This window comes from Bubalus bubalis, chromosome 3 (genome assembly GCF_019923935.1).
Source record: "Bubalus bubalis isolate 160015118507 breed Murrah chromosome 3, NDDB_SH_1, whole genome shotgun sequence".
Lineage (NCBI taxonomy): Eukaryota > Metazoa > Chordata > Mammalia > Artiodactyla > Bovidae > Bubalus > Bubalus bubalis.
Genome location: NC_059159.1, coordinates 157,327,206 through 157,349,249, shown reverse-complemented (window position 1 = coordinate 157,349,249; position 22,044 = coordinate 157,327,206). Strand labels below are relative to the sequence as shown.

Here is a 22,044-nt window from a genome sequence, read left to right as displayed (position 1 = left end):
TTTTAGGACATCAACAATCAAAAGGGGTGGAAATAGAGCTATTAAAAGAGCAGAGTTTTTCTGTTGTTGAAGTTCAGATGGTATAAATTCAAATAAGAATGTTATACCTTCAGAATGTTAAATGGAATTTTCATAGCATCCAAAAAGAAAATAGCTGTAGAATATATATAAAAGGAAAAGGGAAAGGAACTTAAACATTTCACTACACAAAATCAACTAAATGCAAAAGAAGAAAGTAATGCAGGAAATAATGAATAAAAAGTTATATGCCATACATGAAACAAATAGAAAGTGACAAGAGAAAGTCCTTCTACATCACTAATTGCAGGCATATCTCATTTTATTGCACTTTACACATATTGTACTTTTTTTTTTAATTGAAGTTTGTTGGTAACTCTGCATAGTACAAGTCTGTCAGTGAATTTTTCCAAGAGCAGCTGCTCATACTTTGTGTCTCAATGTCACATTTCAGTAATTCTCACAATATTTCAAACTTTTTCATTTTTATTTGTTATGGTAATCTGTGATCAGTGATCTATGATGTTACTATTGCAAAAAGATTAATTTTCCAAAAGATTCAGACGATGGTTAGCACTGTTTAACAATAAAGTAGAAACAGATTAAACTCCCCAATCAAAAGACAGAGATTGGTAGAATGGATTTTAAAAATGATCCAACCATATGCCCTCTACAGTAGACTCACTTTAGACCCAAAGACAGAAAGACTGAAAGTAAAAGGATGGAAAAAGGCATGTAATGCAAATAATAACCAAAACAGAGCATGCCAAAATAACTTTAATCAAAAACAGCTGTAAGAGACAAAGGGCATTATGCATTAATAATTATACATTAAGGCAAGATCCAATAGAGCATGAAGATACAACAATCATTATTGTATTCACTATACTTACATAGCTAATAACAGGCCATCAAAATACATGAAGAAAAAGTTGACAAAATTGAAGGGAGAAATAGACAGTTCTACAACAATAGTTGAAGACTTCAATACCCCATACTCATAATAATATTAACAGAACAACCAAAAAAAAGGTAAGAAAATAGAGGACTTCAACAGCACAATAAACCAACCAGAGCTAACAGACATATACAGAATATTCTACCCAACAAGAGCACATGCATTCTTCTCAAGTGCACATGGGACACTTTCCAGGATAGAGTATATCTTACATCACAAATTAAGTCACAAGAGAGGCAAATAGGTATTATGCAGAGTATCTTCTCCAATCACAACAGAATGAAATTTAAAAATCAGTAATAGGATTAAATTGGAAAATCCACAAATTTGTGGAAATTAAACAGCACATTCTTAAACAATGGACCAAAGGTTAAATCACAAGAGAAATTAGAAAATACTTAGAGACAAGTGAAACTAAAATACAACATCCGAACTTACAGAACACAGTGAAAGCCAGACAAAGGGAGAATTTTATAGCCCAAAATGATTACATTCAAAATAAGGAAGATTTAAAATCCACAATCTAACTTTACAACCTAAAAAACTATAAATCTTAAGAACAAACTAAACCCAAGCTAGCAGAAGAAACAAAATAGAGTGTAGCAGCGATAGAGAACAGAAAAATAATAATAAAAAGTAATGAAAATAAATCAACAAACCTTTAGCTAGATGAACTGAGAAAAAAAAAAAGAGAGAAGATTCAAATTACCAAAATCAGAAATGAAAAGGAATAAAGGAATTCTAAAGGAATAAAAAAGGACTGTAAGAGAGTACCATAAGCAACTGTATACCAACAAACTGGATAACTTAGATGAACAAATTCCTAGAAACATAAAACCTGCAAAGACTAAATCACAAAGAAATGTAAAATCTGAGAAAACCTGTAACTAGTACGGAGTAATAAAAAAAAAAATCCCAACAAAGAAAGCCCCAGATCTAATGACTTTACTGGTGAATTCTATCAAACACATAAAAGAACTAATAATAATCCTTTTCACACTTTCCCAAAAAATTAAAGACAGGGCAACACTTCATAACTCATTCTATGAGAGGCCAGCATTATCTTGATAGCCAGCATTGATCCATGATCCCAATGTTAAGCAACAATACTACAAGAAAAAACAAAACTATATACCAATATCCCTTATGAACACTGATGCAAAAATCTTCAACAAAACACTTCCAAACCAAATTCAACAACGTACTAAAATGATCGTATACCATGACCAAGTGAGATTTATTCTTGGAATGCGAGGATGGTTGAACATATGAAACTGATCAATGTAATATACTACATTAATCCCATGAAGGGAAAAAAAACCCATGTGATCACCTCAACAAATACAGAAAAAGCATTTGACAAAACTCAACACATTTTCATGATAAAAACACTGAATAAACTAGGAATAGGAGGAAATTACCTCAACATAATAAAAGCCATATATGAAAAACATACAAAGAACATCATGCATGATACTGAAAGGCTAAGATTTTACACCAAAGATCAGGAAAAAAAACAAAGTTGTTTACTTTTGCCACTTCTCTCAAACTTAGTACTGGAAGTCCTAACCAAAGCAATTAGGAAAGAAAAGGAAATAAAAGGCATTCAAAATGGAAAGGAAGAAATAAAACTCTCTATCTGCTGATGGTGCTCTATGTAGAAAACTCTAAATATCACAACAAAAAAGTTAAAAATAATGAATTCATCAAAAAGACAGGATAAAAAGTAAACACACAAAAATTAATAGCATTTCTATACACTAAAAAAGGAACAATCTGAAAAGGAAATCATGAAAACAATTCCATTTAAAATAGTATCAAAAAAGAAAAAAATTTTTAGGAATTACCTTAACCAAGGTGAGAGACTTACACAATAAAAACTATAACAATATTGCTGAAAGAAGTTAAAGAAGACATAAATAAATGGAAACACATCTAACGTTCATGGATTAGAAGTTTTGTCAATAATGCCCATGACCTACAATAGAATTTCTGTCAATATCTTGATTTCTTTAGAAAAACTCATCCTAAAATTTATATAGAATCTCAAGCAACCCCAAATAGCCAAAACAATCTTAAAACAGAATGAAGCTAGAATACTTACACATTTCAAAAACCTGCTCTTTTGTGATCCCATGGACTGTAGTCTGACAGGCTCCTCTGTCCATGGGATTTTCCAGAAAAGAACACTGGAGTGGGTTGCCATTCACTTCACCAGGGGATCTTCCCGACCCAGGGATCGAACCCAGGTCTCCTGCACTGGAGGCAGATTCTTTACTGTCTGAGCCACCAGTTCAGTTCAGTTCAGTTCAGTTGCTCAGTCGTGTCCAACTCTTTGTGACCCCATGAATTGCAGCACACCAGGCCTCCCTGTCCATCACCAACTCCTGGAGTTCACCCAAACTCTTGTCCATAGATAGGTGATGCCATCCAGCCATCTCATTCTCTGTCGTTCCCTTCTCCTCCTGCCCCCAATCCCTCCCAGCATCAGAGTCTTTTCCCATGAGTCAACTCTTCGCAGGAGGTGGCCAAAGTACTGGAGTTTCAGCTTTAGCATCAGTCCTTCCAAAGAACACCCAGGACTGATCTCCTTTAGGATGGACTGGTTGGACCTCCTTGCAGTCCAAGGGACTCTCAAGAGTCTTCTCCAACACCACAGTTCAAAAGCATCAATTCTTCGGCGCTCAGCTTTCTTCGCAGTCCAACTCTCACATCCATACATGACCACAGGAAAAACCATAGCCTTGACTAGACAGACCTTTGTTGGCAAAGTAATGTCTCTGCTTTTCAATATGCTATCTAGGTTGGTCATAACTTTCCTTCCAAGGGAAGATCCCAAAACCTGATACAAAGCTACAGTAATCAAGAGTGTTCATACTAGCAGATATACAGACATATACACCCAACTAGATAGAATCGAGCCCCCAGAAATTAAACACATATATGGTCATATTTTTGACAAGAGTGCAGAGACTGTTCAATGGGGAAGGAACAGCCTTTCTAATAAATGGTGCTGGGAAAACTGAACACATGCAAAAGAAAAAAATTGGACCCTCCTAACACTATATGCAAATATTAACTCAAAGTGGATCAAAGGCCTAAATATAACACCTAAAACTATAAAATTCTTAAAAGGAAAAATAGGACAGATCTTCATGACACTGGATTTGGCAATGATTTCTTTAATATGACACCAAAAGCAAAGGCAACAAAATAAAAAGTAGACAAAATGGACTTCATAAATATTTTTAAATGTGTGCACCACATTTAAGAGTAAAATAGGTAAAATATTAAGAGTAAAAAGGTAACCCACAAAATAGGATAAAATATTTGTAAGTCATATATCTGATAAAGGATTTATACAACCAATATATACAGAACTAAAACTCAGAGACAGGGGGGAAAAAAGAAAGAAACGACCAAATTAAAGCACGAACAAAGGGCTTGGATAAAGATTTCTTCAAAGATTTACAAATGGCCAGTAAGTTCAGGAAAAGATCCTCAAAGTCACTAATCATTTGGGAAATGCAAATCAAAACTACAATGAGATACCACCTCACACTGGTAAGGATGGCTAATGTCAAAAAAAAAAGTTTTGATTTGGGTATAAAAAACTAGAACATTTATGAACTTAAATGTCTAGAACCCCAAAGATTCGGTTCAGACAGGGGCTGCAACTTAAAAGAATCTGGACAGTTTGATTTCAAGTCTTTTTTACAAAGAACAACATGAGTAACACTGCTCAAGATAAGGAGTCAGGCAGGACCAAACCTGAAGCGTCTTGAACACATACCCACTTTAGAGGGAGACAGAAGGATTTTAAAAGATTGTATTCAACTGAATTTAATTACCATAAAACTTATCATAATACCTACTTGCAATCAGAAAGAAGTATAATGTGAGCTTCTGAGGACTTGCATTCAACTAAGAACATGAAGACATAAGGTGAATGCAGTAATTGGCATAGTAGTGCAGTAATAGCAATGAAAGAATTACTTAAGTGCATGAGTCAGAAGGCCATACAGAACAAGTGAGCTCCTCCATAATAATATCATTATATCACCATAACAGTAAAATAAAACGCAGTAACAGAGTAATGAAGAGAAGAGACTTCTGAACAAATCTTACTGACCTGTGGTATTTAAATATTATACATAGGAAATGACTGCGGCACAGTATTCTGCACTCCAAACTGCAGAACTCTGGTTATAGCCATAAATCAACTAGATGCTTCTCTGTGAAATAATGTTTTAAACACATTTTTATATACCTTATTTTCAAAACAGTCCTTTAAGGTAAGCCGACATGGCAAAGACAGTTATGTATCCTCTAACACAAACTGTTCTCTTCCTCAGTAATATAACCCCCAAAATACCAGCTGCTCAAAATGAAGACCATAACAAGCTAATGTTTCATTAATTTGTTATTCATATTTTTATAAAATAAATTCATTTTTCCTTAGGTTTAGACCTCATATAATCTTCCCAGCTGTATACTTCAACATTTTTAAGCTGAATCATTTCCCAACCATACTATTAGTCCTTCGAATTTTTCCTGTCACTTACACAGGTTTTCATAATACCAAATGTCCTCTGGAAATTTAATCAAGATGTTATGTACTTCTCCTCACATCTCATTAAGATGTCAATGTAACAGTGTTGCTTATCAGCCACTGTAGCCTATTCCTTTCACTTCATATTATCCTCAAGAAAGGTTTTAGTCTACAGTCTATTTTACTGAGATAGACTGAATTTTTACATCAAACTTCATATGATTACACAAAATATTTCTAAAAATAAAAATATTCATTATCAACTTTATTCTCTTTACTAATACATTCTACAGGGATGAAAATACATCTAAAGTTATTTTATACAGCAGGACAGTCTCCCCTTCTCTCCCCGACACCAAACGACAATCCCACCATAAAAATTGCTTATTTTTATCCCAATTAAATCTTAATCCTCTTTACTAAATGTAGTAAAAAAAAAACAATAGTTTTCAACTTCAATTCAGTGTGCCATATAACTTTGTATTGTCATGGATTAACAGACAGCCATGTAAACAAAGCTGTACTGATTTTCACACTAGATGCATTTGGATTGTATATTTCAATACGGATCACTACCTTCCCAACTAATCCCATACCTAGACTGAGCTTAGAGGATTTTTATTGTCAGATTCTTATTCACCATCTCTTGTAAATACCAAAGTTGTGATAAACCAAGGACAAGCCTACATACAAACTCCCTAAACAGACATACCCTGGTAGCTCAGCTGGTAAAGAATACACCTGCAATGCAGGAGACCCCAGTTTGATTTCTGGGTCAGGAAGATCCCCTAAAGAAGGGCTAGGCTACCCACTCCAATATCTAGGGCTTCCCTGGTGGCTCAGTTGGTAAAGAATCTGCCTGCAGTGCAGGAGACCTGGGTTTGATCCCTGAGCTAGGAAGATACCCTAGAGGAAGGCATGGCAACCCACTCCAGTATTCTTGCCTGGAGAATCCCCATGGACAAAGGAGCCTGACGGGCTGCAGTCCATGGGGGTCACAAAGACTTGAACATGACGGAGTGACTAAGCACAACACAAAAAGTCTTGTGTATTCTTTAAATACATTATAGGAATTTACACATTATAAATTCCTACAGACAAAGTGGCTGCATATATAACATGTACAGTGATTTTTGAGAAGCAGAACCAAAAATTAGGCCCAAATAATAGAATCATTACATAATAGCATAAAGTGTTCCTCTTTTAAGTGCTTTTCAGAATAAAAGCGAGGCATCCTTTATTTGGGGTTCCTCAGATGGGCAAATGTATTTGACTTGTGTGCTCAGTTGCATCCAACTCTTTGAAGTCCCATGGACTGTAGCCCACAAGGCTCCTCTGCCAGGGAATTTTCTAGACAAGAATACTGGAGTGGGGTGCCATTTCCTACTTCAGGGGATCTTCCCAACCTAGGGATGGAACCTGCATTTCTTGCATCTCCTGCATTGGCTGGCAGAATCTTTACCACTAGCACCACCTGGGAAGCCCATATTTGTAACTTAGAGGTAGGTAAAAGTTTCTTAAGACATAGAAAACAATAACTGTAAAACAGAATTCTGGGAAATTAGTTTTTTGAAATTTAAAATGTGTGCCCATTAAATGACATCGTTATAAAAATGACATCATTATATAGGTAGTCCATCAATCAGTTCAGTTCAGTCGCTCAGCCATGTCCAACTCTTTGCAACTCCATGAATCGCAGCACGCCACGCCTCCCCATCCATCACCAACTCCCGGAGTTCACCCAGACTCACATCCATCGAGTCAGTGATGCCATCCAGCCATCTCATCCTCTGTCGTCCCCTTCTCCTCCTGCCCCCAATCCCTCCCAGCATCAGAGTCTTTTCCAATGAGTCAACTCTTTGCATGAGGTGGCCAAAGTACTGGAGTTTCAGCTTTAGCATCATTCCATAGCCCCCACAAAAATATGTACAAAACACCTACTTAACAAAGAATGGATATCCAAGATACATGAAGGACAACTTAATAATAAAAAGATAAATTCAATAAAATATGGGCAAAACATCCAAAGAAACACTTTACAGAGCAAGATATACAAATGGCCAATAAGTACACACAAAAAAGTGCTCTACGTCATGTTAATCATTAAGGGAATGAAAATTAAAACCATAAAAACTATAAACCACTCATTGGAAATGAACAAAATTAAAATGCTTGACAACACTAATCCTGTGTAAGACTGTAGATCAACTGGAACTCTCATACGTTGTTGTGAAGTGTAAAATGGAACAACTACTTTGGAAAAGACATCTAGCAGTTGCCTTTTTTTTTAATAAAACATAATTCTACTCCAAGGTATTTGTTCAACAAAAATAAAAACACATGTTCCCCAAAAGATTTGTACAAAAAAATGTTCACAGTAGCTTGTTCAGAACATCCCAAACTAGAAACAGCCTTGATGGGCATCAATATGATAAAGAAACTGTGCCATAGTCATATAGTACAATGCTATAAATAATTCAAGAGGAATGAACTAGTGATAAATGCAACAAGATGCATGAATTTCAAAAACATTATGCTGTTTGAAAGATGTATTATGCCAAAGAGAATATACTGCATGATTTTATTTCTATTCAGTTGTGGGGAGGGCGCTTAACTAGAAATGAACTTCCTGAGGCACTAGTAATGATAGGAGTTTAGACTGTACCAGTTGCATGCATTTGCCAACTCTTTAAATATATGCTTTCATTGTATGTGAATTTTAACTTAAAAAAGAATAAACTGTAAAGACAAGAAAAATCTTATCAAAGAAATATGTTGGTTAAAAACAAGTGTGCAATTGTACTAAATAAGAAAAATAAATTCAATAATTTGGGGGGAAAATACATAATCTAACTCAACTAAGTGAAGAAACAGAATGACCCTTGAACTTAACACAGATGTTTGCCTGACTTATTCCCCTACTTCCTCTCCAGTAAAACACAATTTTAACAGAAAGGCCTTTCTAACTCCTACTTAACAAGTACCCCCAGCTCTCTCACTTTCTGTCACTGGGTCCTGCTTAATATATATTCATAACCTTTAGTATTACCCCAAGAACATATCTGCTTGCTTATTCTATGCCTCATCACCAGTAAAATGTAAACAACAAGAAAGCAGTGGGGGGAGAGATGGTATTCTTGAACATGTTATTCCACTTCTAATGTATCACTCATTTGCAATCAACTTGTGATTTGTGGTAGATTTTAACAGAATGATGTACGTACGCCTTAATAGACCAAAAAAAAAAAAAAAAATACACCAAAGAGGGAAAGTCTCTCCTCGTCTCTCCACATTTTGCTTTCTGCCTACAGCAAAGCTGGAATTTCCCTGAAATCCATTCACTCCACATTATCTGTGGAGTCCCTCTCCAGCCATTACACCCTCAGCAAGGAAGAGTGACGAATCTGATAAATCAAGAGTTTGATTTTAATTTGGTCTTATTTTACTAGAGGCTGAGATCACTGAGTTAAGCCAGCCCATGTTCTTGCCAGTTTCTTGTCTCCTCTTATTTAAGAAAACCTACCAGATCTTAATTTTCTCAGTGCTACCTATCTGTCTGTGTGAAGCAGGTCCACAGGCTTCATTCATGCTATATGTTGGGTAAGGAATGTAACAATCTGCTGTGTAAATCCAGTCAAGTCTCTGCAGGCAGCATGAAGAGTGGGAGGTTTCAGGCCAAAGCCATGTCCTCCAGTAGAGCTCTTAAAAATCCTGAATTAAAGGTTATGGATACTTGCAAAGATTAATAAAGTTTGTATATCTCATGTGGACAGTAACATTTGGATATATATCAAATCAACCAAAAGGCCACAGGAGCTATAAACTCCTATATCAAAAAAAATAGAAAAAAAAATAAAAATAATATAATACTCCATTGGTACTAAATAATTTATTGCAATAAGTTTATCTTTAACACAAGTGTAAAATAAGATTCCTGACATTTCAATTAGTTAAACCCAAACTTCAAAACTAAGCCAGTAATTAGCAACATTTTAATTCTGAAAAGTTTTTAACTATAAAAGTATCAAATATAATACAGAACCCTTAAATATTTAATAACTTTTGTCAGAATATTAAAAAATTAACTTCTGATCATTCCAAAGCTATCAAAGGTCCTCCCCCCTCACAAAAAAACTTTCTTAGCAAGTAAAAGTATAGTACCTGCTGGTGTTTATATTTATTATTTTTTTTAATTTTAAAAACCAAGACTTTCAAACTGAATATGATTTGAATATTTCTATGTCATCCAAAAATGCCTGATACATACTAACTCTATGCAGGCTCATGGTCTTAGCAGAAGAAATCATGTCAGTCACAGAGTTTTTAAAATTATAACTGGAATTTTAAACTATAAAATAAAGAAAGTTTAACATTATTTAATGACTTTTCTACTTATTATTATATTATTGTAATTATTTTTGCCAATAAGGTACAAAATGTAAAGTCATCATTCTTTACTCAAGTAGACTACTACCATACAAGATTTTAGTTTGTTTCTTCTTAATTAGCTGGTTGCTGTCAAATGCCCCAGGACAATTCTCATTAGAGCTGTAACTAGTTTTAATGTAAAATAAGATTAATAATACATGCACATGTACATTAAAACATAACAAACATACGTAACACTAGTAAGAGACATTCTACTAGAAAACTGACCAGTAATCATAAGAAAGGAAACATAGAGGTAATTTTTTTTAATTTAAATAATCCTTAAGAATATACGACACCCATGGCGGATTCATGTACGCCCGTGGCAGATTCATGTTGATGTGTGGCAGAACCAATACAATACTGTAAGGTAAAAAAAAATTAAAAAACAAACAAACAAACAAAACAATATACGAAATGCTCCGAAGAATCTCTCCCACAGTTAAAACAAATGTGTTTTAAGGAGAGAGAAAAAAATAAGCTCCTCAAAACTTACAAAGCAAAACATGGACTTAGTAACTTATTAAAAATTATGCCCCTGATTTTTTTGAGAAAAAAGAAATAGTACAAACAAGGGCATGAAACACACTTAAAATTAAGACTAATAATATTCTATTCTCACTGAAAAATTCTAGGAGAAAACAATTAAATTTCAGATATTTCCATTTAATATGGGAAAAAAATACAATGTTCATTTCTGAGATCTAAGCTAGTAATTTATTTTCATTCATAATATAAAGTGATTTAGGTAAAGTTTACTCTTCCCAGTACTCAAAATTAAACATATCTTTTTCATATCTAGGAATTATAATGGTAATGTGAAATAAAAATTTAATTTTGCTGAACTAAAGCTCAAATAGATTCAAATAAAGATTTATGAAATATCTCAACAATAAAAATTTAATTTTTGTTATTTTGCAATGACAATAGGTTTACTTTTTCTAACATTTTTTAAAAATCCAGCCTTCTTTTATCCATATAAAACTTTTAAAAATCACAATAGAATCTTTTATATATAACTTAGAAAAACAATTTCACATGATATACTAATAACACTCAGGAAATTACAATCCAGAAAGGGACAGTCTCCCTGAAAAAGAAAGAAGTTCTTTCTTTTTGTCACCTCCAATCCTTATAATCTTTATTTACATCATTTACAAGAAATGTTTATCACAATCTGACAGGTAGATAAGAAAAAGAAAATTTTTTGCTTTCTCAAGCTCATCAAGTGAATTTACTCAGTCTTCTTACTATGTTTCTTTTTAACTTTATCTGAAGCATTAGCTACAGGTTTTGAGGTAGATGAACCAGTACCATTGAAAGACGATTTTGTTTCACTTTTCTTTTCACATGGTGAAAACTGCTGCTGCCAGCCAAACAGCATCCGACTCAATGTATCTTCAAAACAAGCAAAAGGCACAAGGGCAGTCTTTGTAATCATCATGGTTATCTGAAAAAAAAAAGTTCAATTTTGAATTTAAATACAAATGTTTTCTGTTTCCTAAAACTGAGAGGAGAAAGTGAAAAGAGGAAAAGAGTCAAAACACATTTTTTTATTGAAGTATAACTGACATATAACAATATACGAGTTTCAGGAATACAACACAATGGTTCAATATTTATATATAAAGTGAAATCACCACCACAGTAAGTCTAGTTAACATTCATCATGCACAGTTACATATACAATTTTTTTATGTGATGAGAACTTTTAAGAGCTACTCTTAATGACTTTCAAATATTACAACAGTTACCATGCTATACATTACACACTTGATGACTTATTTGTTTATAACTCAAAGTTTGGACCTTCTGACTCCCTTTAACCTATTTCACCAAGCCTCACAACCCCTACCCCCTGCCTTTTGGCAACAACTAATCTGTTCTCTGTATCTATGAGCTTGGATTTTTTTAGATTCCACATATAAATGAAATCATAGTGTATTTGTCTTTGTCTCATTTTTTCACCTGGCATAATGCCCACTTATGATGTTAGCTGTGGGCTTGCCATATATAACCTCTATTATGTTGAGGTACATTCCCTCTATACCCAGTTTTTTATTGTAAGTGGACGTTGAATTCTGTCAAATGCTTTTACTACCTCTATTGAGATAATTATATGATTTTTATCCTTCATTTTGTTAATGTGATATATCAATTCATTTGCAGATGATGAACCATTCTTGCATCCCTGGAATTAATCCCACTTGATCACAGTGTATAATTTCTTTAATGTATTGTTGAACCTGGTCTGCTAATATTTTGTTGGTTTCTGCATCTATGCTCATCAGGGATATTGCCCTGTAATTTTCTTTTCTTGCAGCATCTTTGTCTGATTTTTGGTTTCAGGGTAATGTTGACCTTGTAAAATGAGTTTGGATGCATTCCACCATTTTTTTATTTTTGGAAGAGTTTGAGAAAGATTGGTATTAATTCTTTTAATGTCTGGTAGAATTCGCCAGAAAAACTCTCTGGTCCTGGACTTTTGTTGGGAGATTTCTGATTTCTGATACAATCTCCTTACTAGTAATTGGTCTGTTAAGATTTTCTTTTTCTTTGTGATTCAGTCTTGGTAGGTTATATGTTTCTAGAAATATATCCATTTCTTCTAGCTTGTCCATTTTGTTGGCATATAAGTGCACACAGTAGTTTTTTACAATCCCTTGTATTTTTGTGGTATCAGTTGTAATGTCCTCTTTTGTTTCTAACTGAGTCCATTTGAGTTCTCTCTTTTTCTTTCTTGGTGAGTCTAACTAAAAGTTTGCTCATCTTGTTTATCTTTTCAAAGAACCATCTCTTACTCTGATCTCTTCTGTTGTCCTCTTAGCTTGTATTTCATTTATTTCCACTCTATGTTACTTCCTTGCTTCCATTACCTTTGGGCTTCATTTGTTCTTCTTCTTCTACTTCCTTTACGTATAAAGTTAAGTTGTTTGAGATTTTTCTCATTTCTTGAGGCAGGCATTTATCACTATGAAGTTGCCTCTTAAAACTGCTTTTGCTACATCTCGTAAGATTCGTATGTTGTTTTTCTACTTTTGTTTCAAGGTACTTTTTTTTTTTTATTTTTAAACTTTACATAATTGTATTAGTTTTGCCAAATATCAAAATGAATCCGCCACAGGTATACATGTGTTCCCCACCCTGAACCCTCCTCCCTCCTCCCTCCCCATACCATCCCTCTGGGTCGTCCCAGTGCACTAGCCCCAAGCATCCAGTATCGTGCATCGAACCTGGACTGGCACTTTTTAAAAAAATTTATTCACTGATTTCTTCATTGACTCACTGGTTGTTCTATAGTATTATGTTTAATTCCCACGTCTGTGATTTTTAAAGTATTTTTCTTGTAAATGATTTCTAGTTTCATACTATTCTGGTAGAAAAAGATTCTTGATATGATTTTCATCTTTTTAAATTTATTGACTTGTTTTATGATCTAACATATGAACCCTGGATAATATGCCATGTGTGCATGAAAATAAAATGTATTCTGTTGCTTTCTGATGAAATGTCCTATCTAATCTGTAGTTAAGTCTGAGGCAATGTTAAGTCCTTTGAGGCAATGTTTCCTTCTTGATTTTCTGTCTCGTAATCTATCCATTATGGTAAGTGAAGAGACTTTGATAAGTCCCTTACTATCACTGTTTTGCTGTCTGTTTCTCTTTACAAAGTGTCAGTTACTCAGTTCTGTCCGACTACAACCCCATGGACTGAAGTCCACCAGGCTCCTCTGTCCATGGACTTCTCCAGGCAAGAATACTTGAGTGGATAGCTATTTTTTTCTCCAGGGAATTTTCCTGACTCAGGGATCGAGCCCGGGTCTCCCATATTGCAGGTGGATTCTTTACTGTCTGAGCCACCAGGGAAGCCCCCTATTTCTCTTTAGGTCTGTTACTATTTGCTTTATATATTTATGTAGATACATAAATATCTGTAGCCAATGGACATGAATTTGAGTAAACTCTGGGAGATAGTGAAGGACAGGGAAGTCTGGTATGCTGCAGTCCATGGGGTCTCAAAAGAATCAGACAGACATAGTGACTGAATAACAACAAAACATTTGCAAATGTTATATATCCTGTTAGACTGACCCCTTTATCATTAATTACTACCCTTCTTTCTCGTCTTTTTTTTTAAGTCTATTTTATCTGATATAAGCAGAGCTACCCCAACTTTCTTTGGGCTTTCCTTTGCAGAAAATATATTTTTCCATGCCTTCACTTTCAGTCTGTTTCTCTCCTTACATCTGAAGTGAATCTCTTGCAGGCAGCACAGAAATGGGACTTACTTTTTTTTTTTATCCATTCGGTCACTTCATGTATTCTAAATAGAGAATTTAGAGTAAATAATAAGTATGTGAATGCTAAGGCTTCAGTTGTGTCCTACCCTTTGCAACCCTACTTATTGTCATTTACTTAATTGTCTTCTGGCTGTTTTGTAGTTCCTCTCTGGTATTTTCATTCCTTGCTCTCTTCTCTTATGGCTTGATGACTTTCTTTAGAATGCTTAGATTACTTTCTCATCATCTTTTGTGTATTTATCATGAGACTTTCATACAGCAACTTACATAAATAACAGTCTACTTTAAGTTGACAACTTAAATGCATTTTAAAGCTTTATATTTTTACTCTTCCCCTCAATGTTTTTTTATGTTTTTGATATTATATTTTACTTCTTTTTATCTTGTATGTATTCCCTCATTGTTGTAGTTATGGTTCTACTACTTTTATTTTTTAAGATTCATACTAGCTTTATAAGTGATTAAGCTACTACCTTTCCTATATATTTATTATTCTTTACCAGTGAGATTCATATTTTCATGTTTTGTGGTTACTAATTAGCATCCTTTTCTTTCAGCTTAAAGAAGTCCCTTTAACACTTCCTGTAAGGCCAATGTAGTGGTGATGTACTCCTTTAACTTTTGCTTGTCTGGAAAAATTCTTTAACTCTCCTCTAATTTTTAATGTAACTCTGCCAGGTAGAGTAATCTAGACTGGAATTTTTTCCCCTCAGTAATTTGAATATATCATGCTACTCCCTTCTGGCCTGAAAAGTTTCTGCTTGAAAAATCTGCTCATAGTCTTATGGGGGTTTATTTATACATAACACATTGTTTTTCTCTTGCTGCTTTTAAGAATCTTTTTGCCTTAAACTGTTGACATTTTAATTATAATGTTCACTTCCCTGGTGGTCCACTGGAAGTGGTGGTCCACTGCAGAATCTGCCTGCAAATTCAGGGTACACGGGTTTCAATCCTTGGCCCAGGAAGATCCCACATGCAAGCTGCACATGCCACGGAACAACTAAGCCCATGTGTCACAAAATACTGAAGCCAGCATGCTCTAGGGCCCATGCTCCACAAGAGAAGCCATCTCAATGAGAAGCCCACACACTGCAATCAAGAGTAGCCCCCACTCGCCACAACTAGAGAAGGCCTGCGCACAGAAATGAAGACCCAGTGCAACCATAAATCAATTAATATTTTTAAAAAGAATCATTAATTATAATATGTCTTGGTGTAGGTCTCTTTGGGGTCCTCTTGTGTAGAATGCTCTCGGCTTCCTGGATTTGCATGTCTGTTTCCTTCCCCAAATTAGGGAAGTTTTCAGGCATTATTTCTTCAAATAATTCTTCTGCCCCTTCCTCTCTCCTATCTCCTTCTGGGAGCCCTGTTACATGAATGTTAGTCCTGAGATTGTTCCATAAATTCTCGAAGTTATCTTCACTTTCTTTTGTTCTCCTTCCTTTTTGCAGCTCTCAATGGGTGAGGTCTACTGCCTGGTGGTTAAGTTCACTGATCCTTTTTGCTTCCATCTGGTCTGCTGTTGCACCCCTCTAGTAAATGTCTTAGTTCAGTTATGATAGTATTCAGCTCTGTGACTCTAGTACTTTCTTGAATTTCCTATTTTCTATATTGAAGTTCTGTGTTCAAAATGCATTCTTAATTTAATCTTCAGGAGAAGCAAATTAAGCTAGATTCTAGGGGAAAAAAAATCTGTTCTCTATAACTTTACACTTAACTAATGGAAAAGAACACAACTCCTTAATAAAAGATACCACATTGTGAGTGCCAAATGAGCAGCATAAACAACAACACAAAAAATACATTTAGTAACAAAAGGAAATAAGAAGACAAAATAATATACACCAAATGACCAATAATAGCTATTACTACTATGCACTTAACACGTGCTAGAGCTGTGTGATAATGTGTTTGTATTACTTTATTCTCTTTAAATGTAATCCAAAAACTAATCTATCATTACTGTCATCATAAAGATGTAGAACTCAGGTTCTGACATGTTAAGTAACTTGTTCAAAGTCACAGAGCTAATAAGTGGTAAAGTAGTTTGGAACACTCAGATTTTGACTTCAATCACTAAATATACTGCAGTCTACCACTATCTAAAGTCACAGTCTTCCAGTAAAGTACAGAATAGTGCCAGTAGGAGGGAATGTACTAAGTCTTTAGCCATCCAAAATTTCCCATATATAAATTGAGATAGCGGGAGGTAGAATGGAGAGCGGTACCAACCTATTATCTGGCAAAATATACAATGTTCAGAGATATTTAGATTTGCTCAAGAAATTATCCTGGTACCAAAATGAATCTGGGAGAACTTTACGATTCAGAAAGGTTCCCAAAAGTCTATGAATTTTCAAAAGTCAATTCCTCCAGCAGATCGTAGATAATGAATCAAACTAGGTATTTCTGGGAATTAAATATTCACAAGAGGTACCTACATAATCAGCTTTCTTAAGGACAATGGAATCAAGAGTAAATTCCTAGTATCTGCAATATAGTTTAGGTAGTAGGGAGCTGGAGACAAAGTAGGTGTCCATTACAGAAGAATGTATAAGTAAAATAAACACTGTGTAATTGTTAAAAGTAATAAATAATAAAGTCATATGGAAAAATTCTTAAGATAGTTAGACGAAAATGCGACAAAGAACAAAAGCTCTAATATACTATCATTGATATTAAGTTTAAAAAAACGTGCACACACACATAGCATTGTGAATGTACTAAACACCACTGAATTGTATAATTTTAAATAACTGAATTTGCTATGCCCCTTTGACCTCAATAAAAATAAACAAATAAAAATGAACACTTTTGCTCATGTACATAAATTCCAGACCAACCATGACTAAATAGCTTATATCAGACTAGTATCCCAACAGAATCAATATAAAAGACATAAATACATAAAACAACTGTTAAAAGGCACTGGAGTACAACCAATCCAGGTATAACCTGGTGGGATTATGATCCCTAAAAGAAAGGAAGTTGAACAAAATGAACTTCACATTTATCTTGGCATTTTCTTTTAAGGAGAGAACAACAGCTAGGAGGCCAAAGAGCTGAGCAGCCTGCTGCTTGATGCTAGGAAGACAGGTTGGAGTTCAAAGTCAGGCAAGATGGAGCTGCCCAGGGGTACAACTCAGGCTTAAACTGAGACCCCCAAAAGGATCACATTCTAGAAAGGCAAATCTGAACTACAATAGCAAGCACTAACAAAGCCTAAAACCAACAGGCTTTGTGGATTAAACTTGGCTGTGAAAAGAATGTTGAGTGTAATCCCTGACCTCAAAGATCTTACAGACTAGTCAGACAGATAAGTAAATCAGTAATAATACAACAGCAATGGAGTAAGTGCAATAATAGACACTTGCCCAGAAATGTTAAGAAATGGATTTGGAGTCATTACAACACAAGTAAAAGATAAAGGCATAAATATGAATGTGATCACCTAGAGAGACTATAGAATGAGAAGACTCCAAATACAATGTTAACATCCGAGTTTATGTCATTACTGGTTAAGATCCAAGAAGAATTTCTTTAGATAAAATTATTCTTTAGAATAAACAGTTACAACGACATGTACTATGATAATTATTCTGGTCATAGCTTGACTTCATGGACTGTCAAGAAAATGCAAAAGAGTTCAGATTAAACAAGGGTCCACTGTCTGGAAAACAGCAATGTATTTTTATAAAATCCAGAAAAAAAGAGTGTCAGGAACTAAAGTAATTCCTGAGAATGTGAACTATAGTTAAGTATTTTTCAAAGTCAAGTTTTAATAGAATTTCCACTCCCAGTAGACTCATCACTCAGCTGAGGAATACTGTTGACATCAGAAATTACTGCTGAGATAGACTTATGAGGTTCATGGACAGATTTCTGTGAATTCAGCCTCCTCTTAGGGCTTGATTCAGCAAGGTGACACAAATGTAACAGTGACAAATGAAATGAACCCTTATTCTTCTACAAATAAAACATAAAACTCTCCCTACTCAGCAAGTTATTAAAAGAAACAGCATATTACCTAAATTAAACAGCATTTGACTCACAGTCTCTAACTTAAAAAGGGAAGGAAACCAAAGAGTCTAAAAACTTTAAAGATACTCTGATATTTAAACCCTATTCTAAAACATAACTTAATTCCAGTAAAGAAATTGTTTGAAGCTCTTCCACATTCTTTATATCTCATATTGTATCATTTCAAAATATGCCCAGAAAAATGTGATCTAAAATATAAGTTCTTCAAAGGCACAAATAGGACTCATATACTTTTATATCCTCTATAGTGCATAGCAATAAGTATAGAGTACAATGAAAAAACAATTTCTAATCACATGAATAATTCAAAGACTACTATAATACATCTGTGTAAGCAAAATTTGCAAATGTAATCTTTCTCTCCACCCAGAACATACTTTTCCTGTCTCCATCTGCCCAAATTCAAACATCCTTTGCAGTGTAACTGTAAGGTGTCTATTCCATTAAACGTTCTCCAGCACCCTCTAATGAAAATAATGTTGCCCTATAATAAGCTTCTAGAATATGGTACATTCAACCAGGTTTTCTGTCACTCTATACTTCTCCTTTGGTGATATCATTCACTCAGACACTAATAATTACTAACCTGAACAACTGTCAAATCTTCAGATCCTCATTTTTATAACCTCATTTTTATAAATCTCTTCAGTAAGCTGGGCAAGCAAATTGTTCACATAGTAGTATAGACTTAGATAAATAAGTGATTATGCCAAAGCCTTTGACTGTGTGGATCACAATAAACTGTGGAAAATTCTGAAAGAGATGGGAATACCAGACCACCTGACCTGCCTCTTGAGAAACCTATATGCAGGTCAGGAAGCAACAGTTAGAACTGGACATGGAACAACAGACTGGTTCCAAATAGGAAAAGGAGTACATCAAGGCTGTATATTGTCACCCTGCTTATTTAACTTATATGCAGAGTACATCATGAGAAACACTGGGCTGGAAGAAGCACAAGCTGGAATCAAGATTGCTGGGAGAACTATAAATAACCTCAGATATGCAGATGACAACACCCTTACGGCAGAAAGTGAAGAGGAACTAAAGAGCCTCTTGATGAAAGTGAAAGAGGAGAGTGAAAAAGTTGGCTTAATGCTCAACATTCAGAAAACGAAGATCATGGCATTTGGTCCCATCACTTCATGGCAAATAGATGGGGACACAGTGGAGACAGTGTCAAACTTTATTTTTTGGGGCTCCAAAATCACTGCAGATGGTGATCGCAGCCATGAAATAAAAAGATGCTTACTCCTTGGAAGGAAAGTTATGACCAACCTAGACAGCATATTAAAAAACAGAGACATTACTTTGCCAACAAAGGTCCATCTAGTCAAGGCTATGGTTTTTCCAGTGGTCGTGTATGGATGTGAGAGTTGGACTGTGAAGAAAGCTAAGCACTGAAGAATTGATGCTTTTGAACTGTGGTGTTGGAGAAGACTCTTGAGAGTCCCTTGGTCTGCAAGGAGATCTAACCAGTCCATCCTACAGGATATCAGTCCTGGGTGTTCGTTGGAAGGACTGATGTTGAAGCTGAAACTCCAATACTTCAGCCACCTCATGCAGAGTTGACTCACTGGAAAAGACCCTGATGCTGGGAGGGATCGGGGGCAGGAGGAGGAGACAACAGAGGATGAGATGGCTGGATGGCATCACCGACTCGATGGACATGAGTTTGGGTAAACTCCGTGAGTTGGTGATGGACAGGGAGGCCTGGCGTGCTGCGATTCATGGGGTCGCAGAGAGTCGGACATGACTGAGTGACTGAACTGAACTGAATTAAATACAGAGAGAGCTATGAAAGAACATTTTGGCCATTTATCAGTCAGTCAACAAATATATATTAAAAATCTACTATAGGCACCAGACACAACGCTAGGGATACAGTTATGAATAAAACAAACTTGGTCCCTATTCTCATGAAGTTTAAAAGCATGGTGCTTTGTATTTCTTTTTAGACAATAACATCTTGAAGAGTCTTTGTCGTAGTCAAAGTTTATGTGTCCATTTGTATCCCCCAAAGAGCTTAATATCATTGTCCCTCATTCATGTATTCAACAATACATGATATTCTATTCAACAATATACTATCTCAATAGTAAGTAAGTGTTAGTCACACAGCCATGTCCGATTCTTTGTGATCCCATGGACTGTAGCCCACCAGTCTTCCCTGTCCATGGAATTCTCCAGGCAAGAATACTGGAGTGGGTTTCCATTTCCTTCTCCATGGGCTCTGACTGACCTGAAGACACCTCTCAAAGGTATTCAGCATAACTGACCATCCCTTTAATACCATCTCCTGGTTTTTAGCAGCTTCTTTCCAGTTTCTCACTCTGGATCTTCCTTCTCTAAATATTAGAAAATCTCATGACTCTGTCCTTTCTCCTGTCTCTAGCTTTTGTCCCTGTGTAATGTAACTACCTCCCTAAGATAATCCATAAACCAAATACAATCTTAGAAAACTATCAACAAATTCCATTACAGAGTTAGAGAAACTACCATTAAAAGTTCGTATCAATATGCTAAAAGAGCTGGGAAAAAAACTGAAAATAAACAAACATGCCAGAATATCCAGAAAAGACTGAAAAAGTGCCCAGTTCTCTTTGGAAATAGGATACGTAGAGATGATACCACCCTTATGGCAGAAAACAAAGAACTAAAGAGCCTCTTGATGAAAGTGAAAGAGCAGAGTGAAAAAGTTGGCTTAAAGCTCAACATTCAGAAAACGAAGATCATGGCATTTGGTCCCATCACTTCATGGCAAATAGATGGGGAAACAGTGACAGATTTCATTTTGGGGGGCTCCAAGATCCCTGCAGATGGTGGTTGCAGCAATGAAATTAAAAGATGCTTACTCCTTGGAAGGGAAGTTATGACCAACCTAGACAGCATATTAAAAAGCAGAGACATTACTTTGCCAACAAAGGTCCGTCTAGTCAAGGCTATAGTTTTTCCAGTGGTCATGTATGGATGTGAGAGTTGGACTACAAAGAAAGCTGAGCGCAGAAGAATTGATGCTTTTGAACTATAGTGTTGGAGAAGACTCTTGAGAGTCCCTTGGACTGCAATGAGATCCAACCAGTCCATCCTAAAGGAGATCAGTTCTCGATATTCATTGGAAGGACTGATGTTGAAGCTGAAACTCCAATACTTTGGCCACGTGATGCGAAGAGCTGACTCATTTGAAAAGACCCTGATGCTGGGAAAGATTGAGGGCAGGAGGAGAAGGGGACGACAGAGGATGAGATGGTTGGATGGCATCACTGACTCAATGGACATGGGTTTGGGTAGACTCCGGCAGTTGGTGATGGACAGGGAGGCCTGGTGGGCTGCTGTTCATGGGGTCGCAAGGAGTCAGACACGACTGAGCGACTGAACTGAACTGAATAACCTATAAGGGAAAAGAATCTGAAAAAAAATAATATATGAATATATATATATATAAATCACTCTGTTGTACATCTAAAAAATGACAACACTGTAAGTCAATTATATGTCAAGAAAATTTTAAAAAGCAGAAAACAAGGAAGCAAAGGCCAGATTTTTCAAACAAACTGATGAAACTAATAAACCTCTAGTTAGACCAATTTGAAACGAGAGATAAAGATACAAACGATCAATACCAGAAATGAAACTGAAGACATCACTATAGATACATAAAGGATAACAAAGAACTACTATTAACAATTTCACATTAACAAAATCAAAAGTTTAAATGGCACTTAAGAAATGAGTGAAAAGTAC

At 35.3% G+C, this 22,044-nt stretch overlaps 1 protein-coding gene across 3 annotated transcripts in view; it reads right to left on the bottom strand.

Moving 5' to 3' along the window:
* Positions 1-9,401: 9,401 nt before the first annotated feature.
* The window catches only part of TMEM38B (transmembrane protein 38B), a 69,051-nt gene continuing 56,408 nt past the window's right edge, over positions 9,402-22,044 (bottom strand). For 2 of the 3 annotated variants that reach the window (XM_025282172.3, XM_006058857.4), the window contains one exon: positions 9,402-11,406. In XM_025282172.3, coding sequence (XP_025137957.1) covers positions 11,191-11,406 — 216 coding nt within the window. In that variant the 3' untranslated portion in view covers positions 9,402-11,190. The remainder of the gene's footprint in view (positions 11,407-22,044) is intronic. The other variant, XM_025282174.3, reaches the window with a different exon arrangement.